General features: G+C 37.8%; 1 protein-coding gene across 1 annotated transcript in view; it reads right to left on the bottom strand.

The window, feature by feature from the left end:
• enpp2l (ectonucleotide pyrophosphatase/phosphodiesterase 2-like) overlaps positions 1–19,452 on the bottom strand; it is a 24,102-nt gene extending 4,650 nt beyond the window's left edge. The window contains exons 1-24 of the mRNA XM_008422633.2: positions 19,140–19,452; positions 16,235–16,337; positions 15,771–15,920; positions 15,032–15,157; positions 14,880–14,940; positions 13,779–13,876; positions 13,577–13,656; positions 13,221–13,340; positions 12,803–12,858; positions 12,634–12,699; positions 12,017–12,089; positions 11,827–11,935; positions 11,489–11,614; positions 11,384–11,415; positions 10,903–11,030; positions 10,612–10,690; positions 10,261–10,348; positions 9,733–9,905; positions 9,538–9,598; positions 8,583–8,722; positions 6,705–6,846; positions 6,489–6,566; positions 4,340–4,472; positions 3,651–3,804 (exon numbers count right to left, since the gene is read on the bottom strand). Coding sequence (XP_008420855.1) covers positions 3,651–3,804; positions 4,340–4,472; positions 6,489–6,566; positions 6,705–6,846; positions 8,583–8,722; positions 9,538–9,598; positions 9,733–9,905; positions 10,261–10,348; positions 10,612–10,690; positions 10,903–11,030; positions 11,384–11,415; positions 11,489–11,614; positions 11,827–11,935; positions 12,017–12,089; positions 12,634–12,699; positions 12,803–12,858; positions 13,221–13,340; positions 13,577–13,656; positions 13,779–13,876; positions 14,880–14,940; positions 15,032–15,157; positions 15,771–15,920; positions 16,235–16,337; positions 19,140–19,160 — 2,397 coding nt within the window. The 5' untranslated portion in view covers positions 19,161–19,452. The remainder of the gene's footprint in view (positions 1–3,650; positions 3,805–4,339; positions 4,473–6,488; positions 6,567–6,704; positions 6,847–8,582; positions 8,723–9,537; positions 9,599–9,732; positions 9,906–10,260; positions 10,349–10,611; positions 10,691–10,902; positions 11,031–11,383; positions 11,416–11,488; positions 11,615–11,826; positions 11,936–12,016; positions 12,090–12,633; positions 12,700–12,802; positions 12,859–13,220; positions 13,341–13,576; positions 13,657–13,778; positions 13,877–14,879; positions 14,941–15,031; positions 15,158–15,770; positions 15,921–16,234; positions 16,338–19,139) is intronic.
• Between the last annotated feature and the right edge of the window lie 1,305 nt (positions 19,453–20,757).

Consider the following 20,757-nt stretch of genomic DNA (forward strand, 5'->3'; position numbering starts at 1 on the left):
TCCATCCATCCATCCATCCATCCATCCATCCATCCATCCATCCATCCATCCATCCATCCATCCATCCATCCATCCATCCATCCATCCATCCATCCTCATGACCACTAGGTCATGAGGAGTGCTGGTGTCCATCTCCAGCGGTCAACGGGGGAGAGGCAAAGTCAGCATAACTTCTCCATTTGCCCTTTAATTTTTAGACAGCTTGCTTTCACTTCCTTATAATGTAAATTCAGTGTAAGCTACAGTTGGCAATCCACTTCCATGTTCTAAAGGTTGCTGATGAGGCTATAAATGTGTAGGTGTAACTGTGTACATCCAGGGGTTGTCGAACATTCAGAGAATGTTCGACAACCCCTGGATGTTGTCGAACATTCAGAGAATGTTCGACAACATTCTCTTTGGTTCTTTGGTTCGACAGAGAACATTCTCTTTGGTTCTCTGTCGAACATTCAGAGAACCAAAAGAAATCTCACCCACAGCTATACTATTTCAGGGTAGTGGTGGGCGATGTGACACACAAGGTCTGACAGTAAAATACGTAACTGTATGAATCCTTTTCTTTGGTATTTCTTTTCCAAAGGGACGTATATGGATGATGTTGCAAGCAAAATAAAGTGTTTGGTTTCACTGGAAGTCATGTCAGGGGCCTCAAAACATGTCTTCTGACAGAGAAAACAATCTGCAGAAGGTGGGCTGAATTCCACAGTGTTGTTGAAATAACATTTTTCTTTAGTGACAAAGTACGGGAAAGGCTAAAAAACCCTCGAGCTATTTTCACTTCTTGATAGAAAAAGGCTCACAGGGTATTTTCTGATAAATCAATTTAGAATCTGACTCATAGACTCAATTGCTTTATGTTTTGACAGATTCAAAGTTCACCAGCGATGAAATGTAATAGTTGTGATTTCATTATTCCTTTACACCCTGAAAATGCCCAGTCATCATATCACGTAACTGTATTGAACACTTGATCATTGTCCCATTAGTTAGCTTGAAAATGTAGCCACAGACAAACCACAGTATGAAAAACCACAGTTCCCTTCCTGACACATTGGTGTCATTTAGTCTTTAGTCTGATTAATTGAAAGTTGTCTTTTTTACAGTGCATGTAAGCATCTGGTTTCAACTATCAGTCTGTTGTTAGCAGATTTTCAAATATCCAGTCCCTCTTCAACATCTAACATCTGACAGAACAAGTTAACAAATAGCTGTACTACCGCACAACTCAGATAATATTTTWAATACATTTAGAATTTATATAGATTTTTTTTTAAATATTTGCTGTATTAAAAAAATTTTATATTTGTTTAGGTTCTTGTTYTTTTTCTTCTCTTGGCCTCCATGCCACCTCCTCTGTCCATGAAGTGCAATCCAGTTTAATTGGCAATCACAGGACWTAACTTTGTGAAGTTTAAGTTTACACATTTGGCTAAACCAGCACAGTTTAAGATTCAAGCCACTACCATAAATAAATTCTTGAAGGAAAAGTTGCTTTATGTGATTTAGCATATATAAAAAAAACATTGATCTAGTTGGATGTTTACATACTGAAAWGCTGGCGGCARCTACATTAAACAGGTTGTAATGTCAAAAGGAAACAGCAAGTTAAAATGAAAGTCTARATATGATTAAAGGTAAAGRTGAAACCAGATGACAATGACTAAGATGTTAGTCTACCTCACCTCACCGGGGGAATTAAGGGGATTCTTCTTTCAAWTTTTTTTATTTCTCTATGAATGTCACAGAGTATAATGGAGAAAGTATAATATTATGACTGCTGTAGAGTGTTTTTTTCTCTCTTTTCAAGCTTTTTTTTTTTTTTTTTTTTTGCTTGTTTGGGTTTTTCTTTTTTGAAAGTTTTGTTCTTTTTACATCCAAACGAAATTTGAAGTGTTCATATGCGGACACAAAGTTCTCCTGGTCTGCAAAGGATTTGATTCTGGGTCTTTGTTTTGCAACATCTGAACAGGGAGCAGTGCATTTAAAAGGATAGTGCACCACCTGTAGAAATGTTTAGCACCACTGAAACCAGGAAAAACTTTTAAAAACAAAAGATTACCYAACTTATGTAAACTCTAATACAACGTGGTGACTATGAGTCACACTTTTTGTGGTAACGCTAACAGTTACGACAAATTCTATCTGAGCATCTAACTGAAGAAATTGTTTCTAAGTGAAGTCACCAGGAAGAGGGGAAGAACAAGACASTGGTTTCCTCTCTCTTTATAATACCCTGCTTAGACCAGTTCCACGTTTTGTCACATCACCACCACTAACTTCYGCRTGTGTATACTTGAAATTTCATAACATTCCCACCAACACAAAGCAGTGCATTATTGTGAGGGTCAACAAAAACAGAATATGGTTCGGTAACACTTTATTTGAAGSGGTGTGMATAAGACTGACATTACGCTGTCATAAACATAAAGAAGTCTTTATGAATGTTTATGACAGTTGTCATAAAGTGTCATTCGGTAAATAATGACACTTTTAATGCAAAGTTGCTCTAAAAGTTGCATTAAAAGTCCATTAAAAGTGCCAACTTTGCACGATTTTGTAAATTATGATAATTTAATGCAAAGTTGGCATTTTTAATGGACTTTCAATGCAACTTTTAGAGCAACTTTGCATTAAAAGTGTCATTATTTACTAAATGACACTTCATAACAACTGTCATAAACATTCATAAAGACTTCTTTATGTTCATAACAGGTGTTATGTCATGTTTATGACAGTGTCATGTCAGTCTTATGCACACCCCTTCAAATAAAGTGTTACCTATGGTTCTAATACATGTTGGAAGAAGGAACTCTGGTCCCCAAAGAACAAAACAGAACTTCTTGAAAATGCTGCATGTAGCAGAAACTTCCCTCACATGAGGAATTTTTGTGCCAAATGTAGCTCATCTGTGTGGTTTCTTTCACACGGTAATCAGGTTGGGATGCTTTTAGAGCACATGATATATTGACTCACTGGCAGTAAAGCGCTGATAATGCATCTGTCAAAAGTGACCAACTCTGACCTCCCAATGTCAGCAACAACTATTAAATCATATGGCATAGACTCAGCAACATGTGTCATAAGCAATAAGATAATACTCACATATTTACCCTTTAGATGACAATGCAAATGTTTTTGTAAAAATTCAGCTTGTGTGGGGCTAAGAATAGTGGCAGAATGTGTCAGTGCTACATGTAAGGCAGCATCAAGTTCACACAGCATGCATTAAAAATGAAGTATCTGCATAAACAGAAACAAGCAGAGACTAGTTTTATCCTGGATTCCTAAAAGAACAAAATGTGACATAATTCCACAACGCTACTAGCTTTGCACAAAGATTTAAATGGGAGAATTAAAGGGATCAAACATCAAGTGAATCAACATATGAATCACAGTTTCTGCCAATTTAATATGAACCTGAGTGAACTCATTGAACTCTGCTAAAGCTGTACAAACCCATGAAACTTCCCACGGTTTGAACAAATTTTTTAGCATATTTTTTAAGTAAGGCTTGATTCCATAAAGCGTCAAAATAATACATTTTGGTAAACTTGTGCAATACTTGTGTTGATTTTGTTCATTTTAACCTGTCAACAAGCAAAGAAAACTTATGCCAATGCTGCCACCTGCTGGTGTTGTTTTGGACTTACCTTGCAGGTTTCACTGTTGTCTGGCCTGTGAGGAAGGATGAAGGAAAACACCTTGAGAGCCCCATCACACTCATCCACCGTCTGGTTCATCTCCTGGCAGCTCGTCACAATCGTGTAGAAGTGGGTAGGAATGAGGGGTGAATTCGCTGAAGATCTTAAGAAGAAAACAAACAAACACAAAGTCAGATTACTGGTTGTAAAATTTTGACTTTTTTTGTTTATCTATTTTGAACCTATGGTCTCAAAACAAAGAGTATCTTACTTTACAGGTTGTTAAATAGACAGATATTCATTCAATCTGCTTGAAACTGAAAGCATTTTTAAGAATATAAAGGCTAACTGTAACCGGCTAACAGAAGTTATAAAATCGGAGATGATTCATTAAGGATCATCCCAGATCCTTGTATTTCAGTTCAAATCTGCATGATGTCTTCCTTTTTTGTTGGCGTTTTAGTTATTCTCATTTTACTCATAAGTCTTGATCCTCTCTTAATTTCCTTCTTATTGATTTGTGAGTTATAACTGACTTTTTGAATTAGAAATCTTCTTATTCTCTATATGCTTTTGTATTCTGTAATTATTCATTTTTTCCTCCGAAACTGGCAAACTTTCCCAATTTCATCCTTCTCAAACAGGATGTTTGTCACCACTCCAATTGTTAAATGTCGGAGCTGCTGTGAAAAACGTACTCTTTAATCTGCGCTGTGGTATCTCGAAGGCCGTCGTAGTTATAGTCGAAGACGGGCCCAGAGAGAACATTAATGCCATTGTTTTCTTCACTGTAACGTCTCAGCAGCGTCGCCTGGAGGTAGCTCCATATTCCTGCACACAAAAAAAAAACAATGAAAGCAAAAACAACTTACCATGTGTTTAGAAATCAACCTTCATGTTGAACAGAAGAGTTTTATTAAAATCAGCTTTTTTGAAATTTAGCAAAGTGAAGTGGTAACAAGTAGCATCGCTTTACTCGACATAATGATCTTCGAGTAAAAGCAACAACCCACGTCTGGTAAAAGGAAAATGCTGTTTTTTCATGGGTAACTAATGAAATGTGCCTTTTGTTTACAGAATGATCCATGGAGCCACTTGTTCCTCATTTGTATTGATCAAACATCTTGCAGCATCGACCATCTGAGCGTTTCAAAACCACAGCCGTCATAAAATCTCACCCAAGGATTAGTGGCTGAACATTGCAACGTCAAATCTGCAATTTGTTAACTGTACAAAAAGACACGACCTGAAAAGACTGCAAATGAGTGGCTGAGTATTTACAACTTCATGGTGGAAGCTCTGAAATGTAATCTTTCGGAACAGTTTTGCAGTGTAACTCCAAAACCATTACACCCCACTGACCCAACACACACCCACACACACTCAGATCCGATGACAGTAATAAATGATCTGTCTGCATAAGGCAGGATTTCAGAAAGAGTCAGTGTTTAGTCTGATAACTGCTTTCTCCCCACATACAGTAAACGAGTATCAGCTTGTCCTCACTCAGACTTCATGTCAAAAAATGTTTTTCTGTTTTGTGTGACGCCACTAAATCTCACCTAAATGACGAGTAAAAAAAAAGAAAAAACATTTTACTGCCCTGATGAAGAGTCAACACACCCCACCACACAAACAGATCTGATGTCTATAATAAATTATTTGTGGCTGAACTGGACAGTGGTTGACAGACAGAGGCTGTGTTGTGTCCTGATAAGTCCTCTCTCTCTTCATAAACAATGGGTATCAGTATGTCCTGACTCAGACCTGATGTCAGCGCCTTGCTGTCCTCTGCCTCATGTGATACCAATGAATGTCACTGATGCAAAGGAAAGGAGGAGACTCAAACCCACCATGCCTTAAAAAGGAATAACAACATTTCTTTTGTCAAACTCAGCAATTCAAATTGCACTGAATTTGATACATGCATTTCCTCTGTTACACAATTAGGTAGAGGCCTACACCTCTTAATTTTTCCTATTTATTATTATCACTATTAATGAATGACCACATCATTTTTTTTCTTTTATCATAACAGATTGACGTCCACTGCAAATAACAATCAATATGGGGTGCTTCCCTAAACGTCCTTGCCTTTATTTCATAAATCTTAGTATCACCTGACCAAAGGCACACACTCCCAGTTAAAATCCCAACTGCGTTTTGCATTCAGCATATGGTAGAAAATTAAACGTGGGTTCTCATCCAGCCTTGTTAGTCCCAGTTCTACATTTTTACTGATTTCACTACTGGTGGAAACATCTTAACGTCTGCTGATCATGTTATATGAAATGCTTGTGAACTCTCATCAAAACAACCTGTTTGGGCTGCACACACAAGGTTGGGAGTTGTTTTGCTGCAGCTGCAAGGGAACCAGACCGTCTCTCCCATGTTTTGAATTCCTTCATTTTCTATGTGTTGTCTCTGTCTGGCAGAGCTTTTCACCCAAACCTGCTTCATTATTGTCTGTCCTACAAGCTCTCTGTATTGTGCATAATATATGAATAAACCTGATTGAGTGATTTCACCTGAGAGTGCTTGGTAAAACAGTTTCTTCCCACAACAGTAGATATGGGCAGGTTTTGTAACTGTCCTCCTATTATTCCCGTTTTGAAGAGTCGTTACAAGACATGTGATGAAGAACATGAAAAATCCCAATTTTCTTTCCTAAACGTCTTTCTTGTTTGTTTTTTTTACAGAACGTTTATAGTTATATAGGCTGTTAAAACTAGAAACCATGTGAGATTCTAAGCATATCACATGTAACAAATAACCACATTTTATTTCTTGCTATAGTCAAAAGTGCTACATTAAATCTTATTTTTGCATTTTAAGGCTATAACTTACTCTTGAAAGAGGGGTACATGGGAACAGTGTTGGTGATGAGCGAAGAATCAAATCTTGACTCTGGAGATGTTGCTAGTTCTGTTGGCATAAAACATTTTTAGGATATTTTAATATATTGTTGCTCATTGAATGCTTGTATTTTAAATAACCCCCCGTAATTGCAAAGAAGGAGTTGAAAAATGTTGTGAATATGCACCATATAACATGGAGTTTTACCTGGAGGAAAGAGGAAGCCATAAGTGAGGTGGTTGTTCTGGTTGTACGTTGTGCAGCTCTGACTGTGAACTGAAGAAACTCTTGGGTCAACTCGGATACAGTTAACAGAAGGAGAAACATCCGGTATGGGAGTCAAATCCTCCTGTTTTAAAAAAAGATACTAAGTATGAGAGAGAAATACAAGAGGGAGTCATCTCCAAATTGATGGGAAGCATAACGAATACTGAAAGCAGACAAGGGCAGTGAAAATGCAACCAGTTACTTCTGGATTCATGCCTCAGTCTTTTAGAGGCATTTGTGTGTGAAAGTGTGTATTTCAGCATTCCCAAGGAGCGAGCAGATGTTTCTTGTAAACCTGCAACTCGTCTGCATAAACATGGGGGAAACATGTGTCCACTGTGTCTGTTCACTGTGGTGGGAGTTCATGATTACATTTATGCTACCTCCATGTTCTGCCATGACTCAAGCATAACATCAGTCATAAAAACAGATGCAATGTGTTATTACTACACACTAATTCGTTTTTTATAATGCAGCATAATTGTATGAAAAGGGATAAAAGCTGGATAAAGAGGTGCACAAAGCACAACTGCAATGTACTCAAAACTAGTTTGTTTATTTTTATTTTAAGAGAAAATGTGTCAAAAGGGACAATCATTCTCACAATCTTTTAGTTTTAAGGTAATAAACCCAGTAGCAATAACAGATAATTTGTATTTAGTTGTTTCTCCACTTGCCAATCTAGAAACCATGCAGAGCTACATCAATATGACAACGCAGATTTTTCCTCCTAATGTGGCACAATCTGTGTCTAATTTGAAAAAAAAACTGATAGAAAGCATCTAAACATTCTGTTCACAAAAGCCATCAAAGCTAAATGGCCTCCAAACAGAATTACAACAATGTTATAGTGGGATTTATTTTTAATCAATTAAATATGAAATTGTCCAGATAATGTGCAATTATCACAATAGCAATTTGTGCATAAAAAAATTGCAAATGACATGGAAATAACTGCAAAACACTATTTAGATTAGATTTGTGTAGGCTGAACAATGGCATATTTATCATATTAGATGTCAACTAAAGAATGCATCTCTTTAATTCTACAGTCATATTTAATCAACTAGGATATTATTGATTTTTATTTTTTGCGTGAAGCTGAAACATATGGAATAATTATACTGGTGACTAGTGTTTTCAAACCTCTAGCTCTATCAGTTATAAGGATTTTCAACTTAAAGTTAATGAAACCATGACATTTCAGACTGGAACATAACATCAAGCTAATGAAAAAGGTAGTTTAAAAGAAATGTGGCTTGAAAAATCTGCTTAATTTCTGCTTTGTAGGCATTTACAATATATATTTCATCTGATGAAGGTCAGCTTGTCCCCTAATAACAAATTTAAATGCACCAATTGTTTAGTCCTGTTGTATAAAAACTTTGCAGAAACTGTCAAAAACACACAAAAATGCCCAACACAAGTCATTTTTCTAAAAACATTTCTTGGTTTGTAGTTAGAAAAAAAAACACTAAGGAGATTCTAAAGAGCTGCAGGTAGCAGATCCCTTACACGAGGGCAGGACGACTAGTAAAATATGTTTTTAATGCTGTCAGCTTAATCATAGTCAGTTTAATTTGTCATGCTATAGACTTATAGATCAGAAATCTGTCACAAAACTCTGATCAGTAACTTCTGTTGACAGCTTCCATCTGCACACAACATGGGATATTTATCGAGGTTGTAAAGAACTTTTATGAGCCACAGAGTGCTATGGAGTCTGTGTGTGTGTGTGTGTGTGTGTGTGTGTGTGTGTGTGTGTGTGTGTGTGTGTGTGNTGTGTGTGTGTGTGTGTGTGTGTGTGTGCGCGTGTACCTGTCGGGGTAGTGTGTATGCTGTCCAGAGTGGCATGGCCAGCTCTTTGCTGTATCCACTGATAAATTCCACATGATGAAGTAGACTGTATTGAGTACTGAACATCACTGCTGGGCGACCAAATGGAAGATGGGTGGTGTCTAAATATATAAAAGCACAAAACCACATCACAGGTGTTTGGTTAAATTATAAATCATAATTTGTTCACTTAATTATCGGAATAATCAATTCCTGGTACCTTAGGTGGTCTTGGGGAAAAAACAAAAAAACTACAGTCAAGTATCTACTAACTCTAAGGTTTGTGCCATGGGGGCAACCTGGAGGCTAACTGGGTAACTCACTGACTGACTGCATGAGGCAGGGCACAAAGTCCATCCACCTCCACATTTTCATTCTATCTTCTATCAACTAACTATATATTTCTGTATTTTCAGGTAATGCTGGGGACAATTTCTTGTGTAACATGTCTCGGTCATCTTGACTTGACGGCCTTTGAAGGAATCCGAAGACATCCTGAAACTTTGCAAGATCAAAGCAAGTCGTGGAAGGATTTCATGGATGTGCTGATGAAAGGTTGGGCAACAAATCCCCAAACATTGTGCAAGAAATCGACAGCATGAATGTTTTCTGTTCCCTATCATGCGGTGGAATATTGTCATTTTCGTAATGGAACATATGCTGATGTTACACAGAAAAAAAGTGCAATCATAGATCATTTCAACACTGTAAAAATATGAGGGAGTATGAGGTACAGTGGTGAAAACATGTTTTTTTTCTTATCACTGATCAATATAGCTGGAGTTTTTGCTGGAAATATTGTTAGATATTCATGGTTAAATTTAAATATCCCAGTATTTTTTTTATTTTTTTATTTTGTGACAATAACATATGTCATAACATTCTCAGCTGTTTCACAAGGAATGTTTTCATAACTGTCAGAGGATAGGAAACTCACTGTAACCGTAGGTGCCATCTGGTGCAGGGGTAAAGGTTTCAATTATCTCCTCCACCTTGTTCTGGAGGGGGAAGGAAAGAACAGGCAAATGGAAACTCATTTTAAAAGTACTGATTACCTGAATTGTGACTGCTTTTCACTTAGTTATTTATTAATTTATTATTTTATCTTTTCTTTCCAAAGTCCTCCTCTAACCTCATCCTCACAGCTGCACCCCAGGTCTTGAATCATTGCGTGGTTGGAGTCAGACGCCGGTGATGGAGGTGTGACTTCCTCTGGCATGGTGGGCAGGAAGGGCGGATCCTTCAGCATGTCATTGAGGCTACCGTGTGTCCCGTTGTTAGGAGCTGGCTTCAACCCCAACAAGTCTGTCATCAGAGACAAATACAAGGACTAGAAGATTTGGTAAGTGGATGAAAGTGTTCACCTGAGGCTTATATTTAAGAATGCAAGTTTCCCTTAGAAGTGTCTTGTTAAATCTAAGGCAAATCAAATAACTATCATGCAAAATGATTTATGATGCACGTTGTCATATTTTCTAAAGTGCTACACATCAACTAATCAGAGATGAATATACTGCTGTACCTAACAAATGAAAAGATCAAAATAACAGCTCAGTTGTTGTGTCTCTTACAAAGGGTTTCTATCACTAAACTTATTAACTGTTTTCACAATCTAAGTTCTAGTTCAATCCTCTTTATTAAGGGGAAAATGTATTCTTACCACACATGACGTTGTACAGCTCTATATTGTCAAACTCTGGGACACGTTTCTGGAACTTGAAACTTGGTCCATGGCCAATAAAGATTGTCTGCATACAAGGAGAGAAAGTCTAAATCACAAAAGTACACTCCTCAAAAATGTGAAATATGATTTATTTGGTTTATTTAGACCTATAATTTTAATCTGAGCTTTAAACACAGGCACATGTTGAATTTCTAGGCCAATCTCTCTCCAATTCTGCCATCCCTCTCACAGTGACCTGTGACTTCATTTCTTCCGGTGGTCAAACATTCTACCTGACATCTTTATGAGCGTTGCGTAAAGTGGAGAAAAAGTATAAAACTTCATTACCCTCATGCTTGTTATCTTGTTGTCAAAGCCATGGTCACCAAAGAAACCGCAACGAGATCTTGGTTTTTCTGGCAGTTTCCTGAAAAACATTTTTTTTTTCTGTACTGAAAATCCGTGCCACAAAGCAAAACTGATTTATATAAATTTACAGAGAACACAGAATGAAATTTAGTATTTGATATTCAAGATGTTACAAGATCTTTGATTGAAATGTTAAATCTGGCACAAAGTCTCCAGTCTTTGGAGCTTTAATATCTTCCTACATTGCAGTATAACTTTGTGTCAGGTTACTTAGCAATGTGCCATTTCCGCTCCATCAAAAGCTGGACATCCTCGATTCTGCGGTTGTTGGCGTAGTGAAGCCTCTTGGGTAAATGGTGCTTCAGGTATGGTCTAAAGTGCTGAGTAGGCATTTTACACTGAAACAGAAAGCCTGCTGTTGAACATCTTGAACCTATTTTTGCTCAGTAAATGCTTATTTACTGAGCACCATCCTTTAGTTCAATATGTAACGCAAAACCAGGAACAAGCTCATCAGGTTTGGGGTCTTTTGAAAACCTTGATAGTTGCTTACTCCCTCATCTTTTTAGTAGTGTGCCAACATTCAAATGACCATATCCTCTTATTTTTATTTCATTTATATGTGATTTACATCACTAGAAAGCTTAAAATCCACTCTTCCAGAATCTGTAAATACCCCGCGGGGAGACTTGCTCCTGGTTTTATCGTGGCCAGTCACAGATGCTTCGTACTCTTATGTTGTCATACTTACAGTAAGGTTTCCAACCACAACCTTTGGGTCATCTGAAAAAAGAAAAATGATTTTATTTTTAAAAAAATGCACACCTATACTTATTTCCAATCATTCTCATCTTACATGTGGTGGATTTAGGATCACGGGGGCGAATTCTACCGATGGAGCCAGGGATGAGCATGATATCGTCGAGATTTAGAGGGTAGTTGCTGAGAAACTCTGTCCTGTCACAATGGGCCTCTTCCATACCTGTCAGGAACATTATGTTACATGTATGTATTTGGTGTTACTAATAAATCCTCCCGAGTTCATCACAAATAAAATAATACACTGAGAAATTGCTTTAAAAAAAATCTAATCAAAGTCTCTTGTACATTTTTTGAAATGTACAATTAAATTTAATTTGTGTTATGTCCGCTTTTAAACAATAACAACAAAATCAGAAGGAAGTCAGTGAGTACCGTGATCGCCTACAATGATGACATTGACACATCGGTGCAGATTCATCTGCTTCAGTCCGTTCATTAGCTGACCAATGATGTTGTCAATTTCCCTCAAAGGGTTGTCCAGCTGAGGACCAAAACAAGATTAAACCATTTGAGAAAAAAAAAGTCTTATTTCAGAGACACTTTCTGAATCTTTCTTTCATACCTCACTGCTGAGTGGCCCAAGGCGATGGCCAAAGGTATCCGGCTGCTCTGAGTGGACTGCATAAACATAGGGCCTAAAGAATAACACAATTACTCATTTTGTTTCATTGGAAATTATCTTTGATATGAGGCCATTTTGTGTTCAGTAACACAAGAAAAGTCCTTCGCCAAACTTGTTTTAAAGCCTGAGTTCCTTTCATCTTTCCCATCTGATTGCATGTGATTTATCATGCCTTATTGATTTTTAAGAGGATTTTTCAATGCTAAATTACAAAAAAAAAATGTTGGACTAGAACTAGTCTTTGTTGTGGCACCAAAACCAAAACCACTCTAAAGTCATTCAGCTTTTCCACATACTTAACTGTAAGGAATGCTTGATGTCAAAGAAGAAACCTTGATTTTTGAAGAGGTTTAAAAGGGGTACATCCTTCTGCATCTAGAAACTAGTTTTAATTTTTTACTTTTCTGGTTGAGATTGCAATGCTTAAAGTTTAAGGAAGCGGCAAACAAGTAAAACTGTCAATTACCAAAAATATGAGGCTTTAGTAAATATAATTTGAAAATGAAAAAAAATATTGTACTCAATTACACAAGCTTCTGAAGAAGAGTTGAAAATACCTCTCTTGATCTGAAAGCGTCAGCCAATGGAGAATGGTCAAAATCCTTCTTTCTAGAGGAATCACCCTGGAAAAATCAACAGATTGAAGAAGTTAAACAATTTAAGGGAAATAGTATTAAAAAAACAGTGATTTTTGAAACAATTCAAAAACATTCTGTACTAATGTACCACGGCCAGAAGAAAGTTCCTGCTTTCACTCCTTGTTTCTCTGCTGTAATCCAGATCTGCAAAACACAAGGCGGGCGGCAAAAACACAATACTCCACTCACACAAGGAAATTGTAACATGAGCAGATGGCAAAAATGTATGCAACCACTGTTTGGAGAATCTGGTGACTGGTAACCCAACTGGTGAACCCAACATTGTTAGCACTTTTGTCAGGCTTGCACTGACTCTTCTGCCCAAAGAGGCATCCGCTGAAATATTGTGCAAAACTGATGTTGTATCATTTTTGCAATGATGCAAAAACAGTGTAGTTTTTGCATCATTATCATTATTGTTATTATTTTATCATTATTGTTGACATGGAGATATTTGGGCAACACTTTGCCTGAAGCAAACTAACTAGTATGTGGACGGTACTCACTGGCTGTCCGCCCCACCAGCGATGGTTTAACTTTTCTCTTGTGCGTAGGCTGAAGGTGGCATTGAACACTGGGTCATGCATGGTGTTTCCCACAATTCCATGGGACTCTGGGTACAGACCCTGCAGATAAACCCCACAGTGTTATGTCAGTGCAGGCAAAAATCAGGCCTGTACCAATGTCACAACATGAACAGACCATAAAAGTAAACTGGACAGAAACAAACATACAGTATGTTTGTACTTAGCTTTCAAACATGAAGGTATTCATTAACAGTCTGGCTTTAGTACCCATTCCACATGAGTTTTGCAAAGTAGAAATTCAAACAATTTACTTAGTATTATGGTCCATCTCTTACTGTGGCTAGGGTGTATAAATTTGGAAATGTCTTTGATGGATAGACGGGTCGCATGTACGGAGGTGACACACCACATGATCCTAAAACAAAACAAATGACAGAAAAACCAATTCTAGAAAAAGTTGTTCCCAATATGGAAAATTAAAACAAAGATACATTTTCTCTCCCAGAAACATGCAGAAAGAGTAAAATAGAAGCATACTGAGTTTATGTAAGTTAGGGATGACATATTTGCTCTTCTTCATGTAGGACGCTCTGAACCCATCAACAGACAGCATGATGAGAGGAGGACGGACAAAACTGTAAAGTACAAAAATAAATAAAATGAAAAATGGCAGTTTTTCTTTAAGGCCTCACCTTGAACACACTGCTTTCTTGTTTGACACAATAGAAAATAAAAAAAAACAAGCCGAACACCTCGTAAAGGTGCTGGCTGAAGCTAGTAAGACAGTGTCAATATGTACTGTGACTCAGGTCCCTGTATCAACATGAGCTGAAAGGCCACTCAGAAAAGAAGAGGCCTTTACTTAATAAATACAATAAGCTAGATTTCCGTTTGCAAATGTCATCAAGATGATTTGTGTGAGTTGGCTCTTTGTGCTACTTTGCTCATCAGTGGTCTTTGCCTCAAAACCAAAATATGGACGGTGTCTTTCTTCTTATCTAATTTCTTATTTTAGTGTCCTGTGGACGTCTGGCCAAAGAGCTTGGATAGCTTTTATTTTTAAGAGTTGAGCTGCTTTGAATCCAAGCAATTATTTCTGTCCTCCTCTTTAACCAGCTTAGAACCGAGTAAATTTAAACTGAGTATCTCTCCATCAATGCTGTGTGTTGTAGCCCGAATAAAATAAGAATGTTTTTAAAATTACTTTTCAGATTTCTTAGCATACACGGCCTAAATATGAGCAAGTCTTTATTTTAATGTTCATGTATGTTGCCCAGATGACAAAGGCATTTTTAAACCGTATGGACTTTTTTAATTCTGCCTGGCCCAAACCACAAACATTGATGTACTCTTGATTTGATTTTATCCTCAGGTCAGAAAAAGTCTGAACTTGAAGACTTTTGTTTTGGACTCTGTAGCTTCAATGAACATCGGGAAGCCTAAACTAAATCTTAGCCCCAGCTGAACATTATTATACCACACCCATTGCAATTACGTCATAAACCTTATAAACTACAAATACTGTGCTTGTATTAAATAACATTGTTGTCTCAGTGTCAACTTATAGAGGAACACTTTCTGACCAGGTCAAAATCTCCCGACCTGTTCAGTGTAATAGATCCAGCATATGAATTTTACCCTGCAGGACATTCAGGACTCTGGATCTCTTCACAGCTGTCCTCCAACCATGAAGTCTCATCTGAAAGAAATGACAAGCAAAAGCTTTTAATTGTTCTGAATGAGGAATAAATTAATCCTGTTTTACAAGCAAAATTTTAAATTCTAAGTACCTTTGCATGTGGGTTTGTAGTTAGAACAGCAGTCTCCATTTTCTAAGCAATCATCAGAACAGTGGCAGGCATGGTCTTCATTCCTGTCCTCCCCACAGCGGTCAGGTGTACACTCAAACCCCCCCGCTGAGAGAGGAAGCCAAATAAATCATCAATCAGCCATTTTATTTCTTAATATAAAAACCTCCCTCTGCCTGTAATGATTCCAAAATAGAGTAGAAATAGATTACGTTGTAGAAAATTCGACCCAATGAACCAATGTTTTTTGTTAAAGGGAAAAAGAAGAGACCGCAGCTACTGGTTGCATCAGATTAAAAATTTATGTCAATATTGCAGCCCAAACTACTTGTTCATGACAGGATGAATCCATACGTTTATGTTGGTTATGTCAAATTCTGACATTTCCATAGGTGTTGGAGCTGAATTTCAGATTTTTAGACTAGAAAATATTTATACTTTTTGTTACTGTTAAATGTGAATAGTGGCCGTAGTTTCATTTTCTTAACTGACAGGTGCAGCTTCCAGTGTGATCTTCTGCTGCTGTAGCCCATCTGCTTCAAGGTACATTGTGTTGTGCTTACAAATGACATTTTGAATACCTTAATTCAAAATGTATTGTTTTCTGTACTATTTCTACGTATAGCTATACCTAATAAAGTGGCTGGTCAGTACATCTTTGGATTGGGGAAAAATTACAAGGAGGGGTGAGAGTGGATGTGTAATTCTGTGTAATACTGACCTGTTTTCAGGCAGTGAGCATCAAAGTCCGAGCAGCAGCTGAGGTAAGTTTTACACAGATTGTCACATCTGCATCCTGGAGGATCTGCCACCTCCAACTCAAAGCACCTCCCTTTACAGGATCCTGCTGTGCTGACCCACTCTGACACAACTATAAGGGATAGAAAGTCATAATGAGAAACAACAGCTGACATCCTAGTTATCAAAAAATTGTGTTGGCTCATCTGAATTATTTACTGAAATTATTTTCAAATTTCCATGAGTGATGTTTTTACTTTGTTCATTTTCCTGAGTAATGAGCAGAACAGCTAGAAATGCTGCTTAAAATAAATAAATACCATCTGCTCAAAAAGCAAGTTGATTGGTAAAAGAACTGAATTTAGTTGTACTGTGATAAAATTTGGTTAATGAAAGTATAATCATGAAGATAGGGGGAGAGCGCGAGGGAGAGACATCTGTTCTTACGTTTAGTGACGGGTGATATGTTGTCTCCATCTCCAGGTCGTGTGGCTTCAAATATGTGAGCTCTGCTGACATCCGTTCCCCAAAGACAGAACACCAACACAATCTGCAGGAAGCACAAATTATTATATTTCTTTTCAGCCTACGTTATTTTACATTAAGACATTAACTCTTCATCATTATGTCTGTTATTGTGTGAGTAGTGGCCTGGTTGCATAATGATTTGTGGAAGTTTTTCTTAAATGGGAATTATTTGAATGAATTGTGAAAATTCTGAAGTTCTGCACCCTTTAGAAGGCATTACATTTTATGAACAAAACAAAATGTGTTCCAAATTTGGTCTTGCATTACAGACCAAAGCATTATAGGTAACATCAGACAGTGAAAGTCTTGGTTTAACGGGTTTTTTGCACCAAAATTAGCATGATTATAGTGTATTATCAATTTTTACTAAAATCATCAGATATTTGTGTTTGTGTTGCTTAGACTAAGTTTTTGAAATAAACTTCCTCATGCAAGCTGAGATTTGTTTTGTTTTTCTTACTATTGCTCTAAAGTTGTGACTTTTGCAAATGTTCTCAACAACTCAACTTGAACTTGCTACTAAACCCCTGGATGGTAACATGGCCTTAATTTGCTTTGTGGAAAGTGTGCAGGTTCTTATCTAACTAATCCTTGCAAGACAGACTTTTTTTCTTATTTATTTATTTATTTATTGCTAGGTCTCACTAAATGAGATTTTGATTGGAAGCAATCTTCACAAACTTCTAAAATGGCCTATTTGTAAACTGTGTTTAGACCAGTTTTCAGAGAGATCTTAAACACCTCGGCTTCCCCTTTGCAGTCAGTGATGCTGACATAGTAACTGAGCAAGTTCAGATTTACAGAAGCTACAACTTGGTACTCACATAATCTGTTTTAAAAAAACTTTCCTCAGGATGAATCAGTCCAGTGGTCCAGCAACATGCTGGACACAATGAACAGTCTCAGCTCAGGAACTAAGACACAATGATACAGTTACAGATTCAGTGATGCGGAATCACAGCTTGAACACATTTTCTTGGGAAATGTGTTACAGATGCATCTCCAGGCGGTTTCCAACTAAAATCCTATTGGGCAAGAACATTTATTTTATTAAGAACCATTATCTTTTTCCATTACAGAATCCTGACTTTCTTTAAATCCATTGTTCTCAAGCAACGGTACCACTTGTACTGCTATGTAATTAAAAACAAACAAACTGTGATGCAGCCCAAAAATCTGTTAAAGAACACTGGTCTTTTCTTCATCACAAAATACCCAGAAGAAAAACATCCAAAACTTTCAGCGAAAACTGAGGTGGACAACAGAATAACCAGGAACACGTGCTTATCTGTTCCTGGTTCAAGTTGAAAAACCTGTGGGATTTGTGAGTGTTTTTCTGATCAGTGACCAGACCAACTGTGATAAGTAAAACAGATTGAAACAGTAAATTTTAATTTCCTTTTATGAAATAAAAACCTCTAACAATGTGATGACTGGAGGACACTGTACAGTACGGTATTTGTGAACACTTTTTGATATAGATATCAACAGATGTTTTTATATAGAAGACGGTGACATTGAATTTATAGGTCAGCATTGCTGAAAAATCCAAGTTCTGTTGCAAAACTTAGAATGCCTCGAGCAACAGTCGTACTCGGTAGTTATAGAGGTGACACTTGTAAAACGTTTGAGAAATCACTGTTTTTAATCAGTTGTTTCAACCTTTCACAACTTCTGACTCACAAACAGCAATTCAACTAAACAGACAAATACACGCTTCTGTCAGGCTGCCCCAGGGCAGCTGTGGCTATAATGTAGTAGCTTATCACCATCTGTGTGACTGTGTGCATGAACGTGTGAATGACTGAATGTCGTTGATAAAGTGCTACACAAGTACAGGTCATATAAAGACAGCTCTGGCATAATCAACAGCCAGTATGAAACTTGTCTCCTCCCTTTTCTATTTTTTATACCTATGGAGCAGGATACTGTGTGTTCAATGAMGTTTGAATCGAGTTGATTTGAATTGAGTATCTATTTATGGTTATTGCTTTATTGCTTTATAGCATTAACATGCTTCACCATCATCATCATTATTTTAATTACTGAAAAGCATCTCAAGACCTASTTGACCCCAACTTTAKGAAACACTGCATAAAATGTTTGTGAATCTTGTAGGCTGACTGATGAAATGACATTTAAGATATAGATGCTACAATTAATATAGGCTACATCCTCTTAAATACATAAATACAAAAACAAATACATCAAATAAATAAAAAAACAACCACATGGCAATTAAAAGGTGAACTTCTATACCTGTTTAATTTTAAGAGCCCATAGAAACTTTTTTTTATGACACATACAGTTATGTTGCTAGTTAATTATTACAATTACTGCATTAATAATATGAATTAAATGTTTCATCCGGATCAAACCCACGCTGTGGTACACGGAAAGGAGGTCATCCACAGTCTAACCATTAACCTACAGCTTGTGTTTACCTTTAACTCCCCCAGGTAAACACATCTGTGTAGCTGCTGACATTAAGCAACACTGAAGCAATCCATCACCGTCACACATCTTGCTCAGCTTGAGTCAGAACAACAGCAGCCAGTCATCCCTGCTCCATAATTCATATTCATCCACGGAGGGGTTATGTAATTTGCCCCTTCTGCTGAAGCAAAGCCTGAAAATGTTTCTGCTTGCGCTGATGTGAGGCAGTAAAGAGCAGGCAGGTCGATATGTCAATTCTCCAACAGCGCTATCTCTGTTTTGGGGCGGCTGTGTAAGGGGGCAGCTGGGAAACCTTCGGACATGCACATGAGAACTAAAACACAGCATTATGGGAATCRAACACAAAACGGTGACAGTCTTACCGTACCAAATTTCCCAGCAGCATCATGTTCCGAACAGCGGATCCACCTTTGGCATTCCAGAAAAATCCAAAAAGTCAGAAATCCGTCCCCAGCGTCCGATAGAGGATCCTCGGTGCACCTCTGCAGATCGATGGAGCAGAGCGCAGGGGTCCGGCTCTTTCTCTCTCCCCCGTTGTTTGCCTTTGCTCAGCCTCTGCCTCTCTCGGTATTGGGCCAATAAGCATGAAGTAATGGTGACAGCTGCGCTTTGGTACAAGAGTGCGTCAGGTCGGACAGACGCTCCGGAGTCCAACACAGTCGGCAGCACTGAGCAGATCACACAGGGAGAGGGGGAAAGAGAGGCACTCACAGGGAGAGGGACGGTTTGTGTAATCTCCCTTCGATTGCTTTCAGGCTGGAATAATGGAAAAAAGAACCAAGCTTTGACCTTTTGCACAATTTTAGTAACATCATTAGAGCAAAAACAATAAGATCAACAAGTACAGGTCATTTGATGGAGAAAGACTTTTATGACAAAACCAACGTTCTCCCTTATAGTAGTGCATTGTAAAGTTCCAAAGAAAAGTTGTCAAAACCACAAATTGAGTTTATACTTACACCAACATATCTGATGCCGTTATGCGTGGTGTCATATCGGATGTCATGCAGTGAATCCAACTGATATTCCCAAATGTTTGGATTTGTGTTGAGGTAATAATAAATGGCCTGTGTGCAGCACTTTATCGAGGCCAGAGGACTCCAAAGCGCTTCACACTGCATCCAGTCAGTCTCACATTCACATGCTAATGGTGGGAACTACGTTGAAGCCACAGCCGCTTTGGGACAGTCCAGCAGAAGTGAGGCTGCCTTGCACCGGTGCCACCAGGCCTTCTGACCGCCACCAAAAGGCACCAAGGCATGTGACAGACAGAGCAGGGATCCAACTCACCAACACACCAGTTACAGGACAAACTCCTACCTCTGTTGCCACAGTCATACAGATATAAAGTTTGTCAAGTATGGGAGATGGTCAAACTAATCACTTTCCTTATTTCAGTCTAAAACCTTGTAACAAAAACAAAAGCTTGACTGTAGATACAGTCACTCATGTGATCAACAAACAACCTGCGAGGCAACATTTAACAAAACACCAGTGCATATCTGAGCCTGCATGTACAATGGCAACATGGGTTTGAGGAACTGAGTAACAAAATCGAACTCAAGACACCAGAACTTTTTTTTTTCTTAGCAAAATATTGTTGGCAGTTGCAATTCTTTCCAGAGATCAGCTGTTACCCCAGTTACGATACACAGTTCTCAGGTTTTAATAGTACTGCAAACCGAACCCTAAAGTAAACATTAGATACCAAACCCACAGTTATTAACCATGGTTGGTTCGTTTAACCCAYATTTTAGCAAGCAGAATGGGGACAGTGTGAAACCTAAGTTTGGCTGGGCATTTTATATAGTCAGGTTTCATGTTTTATTTTAGGCCTGGTAAAATTATATTTCTGTTCAATAAAAATGTAATTTATATTTTCTTCACAAGACCCTCCATATTATATAACAGCAAAAATAAGATTTTCATTTAGGGAACAAACAGAGAACAACATTTTCTAACTGCAAGGACACAGGAGGCTCTAA

This window comes from Poecilia reticulata, linkage group LG11, assembly GCF_000633615.1.
Source record: "Poecilia reticulata strain Guanapo linkage group LG11, Guppy_female_1.0+MT, whole genome shotgun sequence".
Taxonomy (NCBI): domain Eukaryota; kingdom Metazoa; phylum Chordata; class Actinopteri; order Cyprinodontiformes; family Poeciliidae; genus Poecilia; species Poecilia reticulata.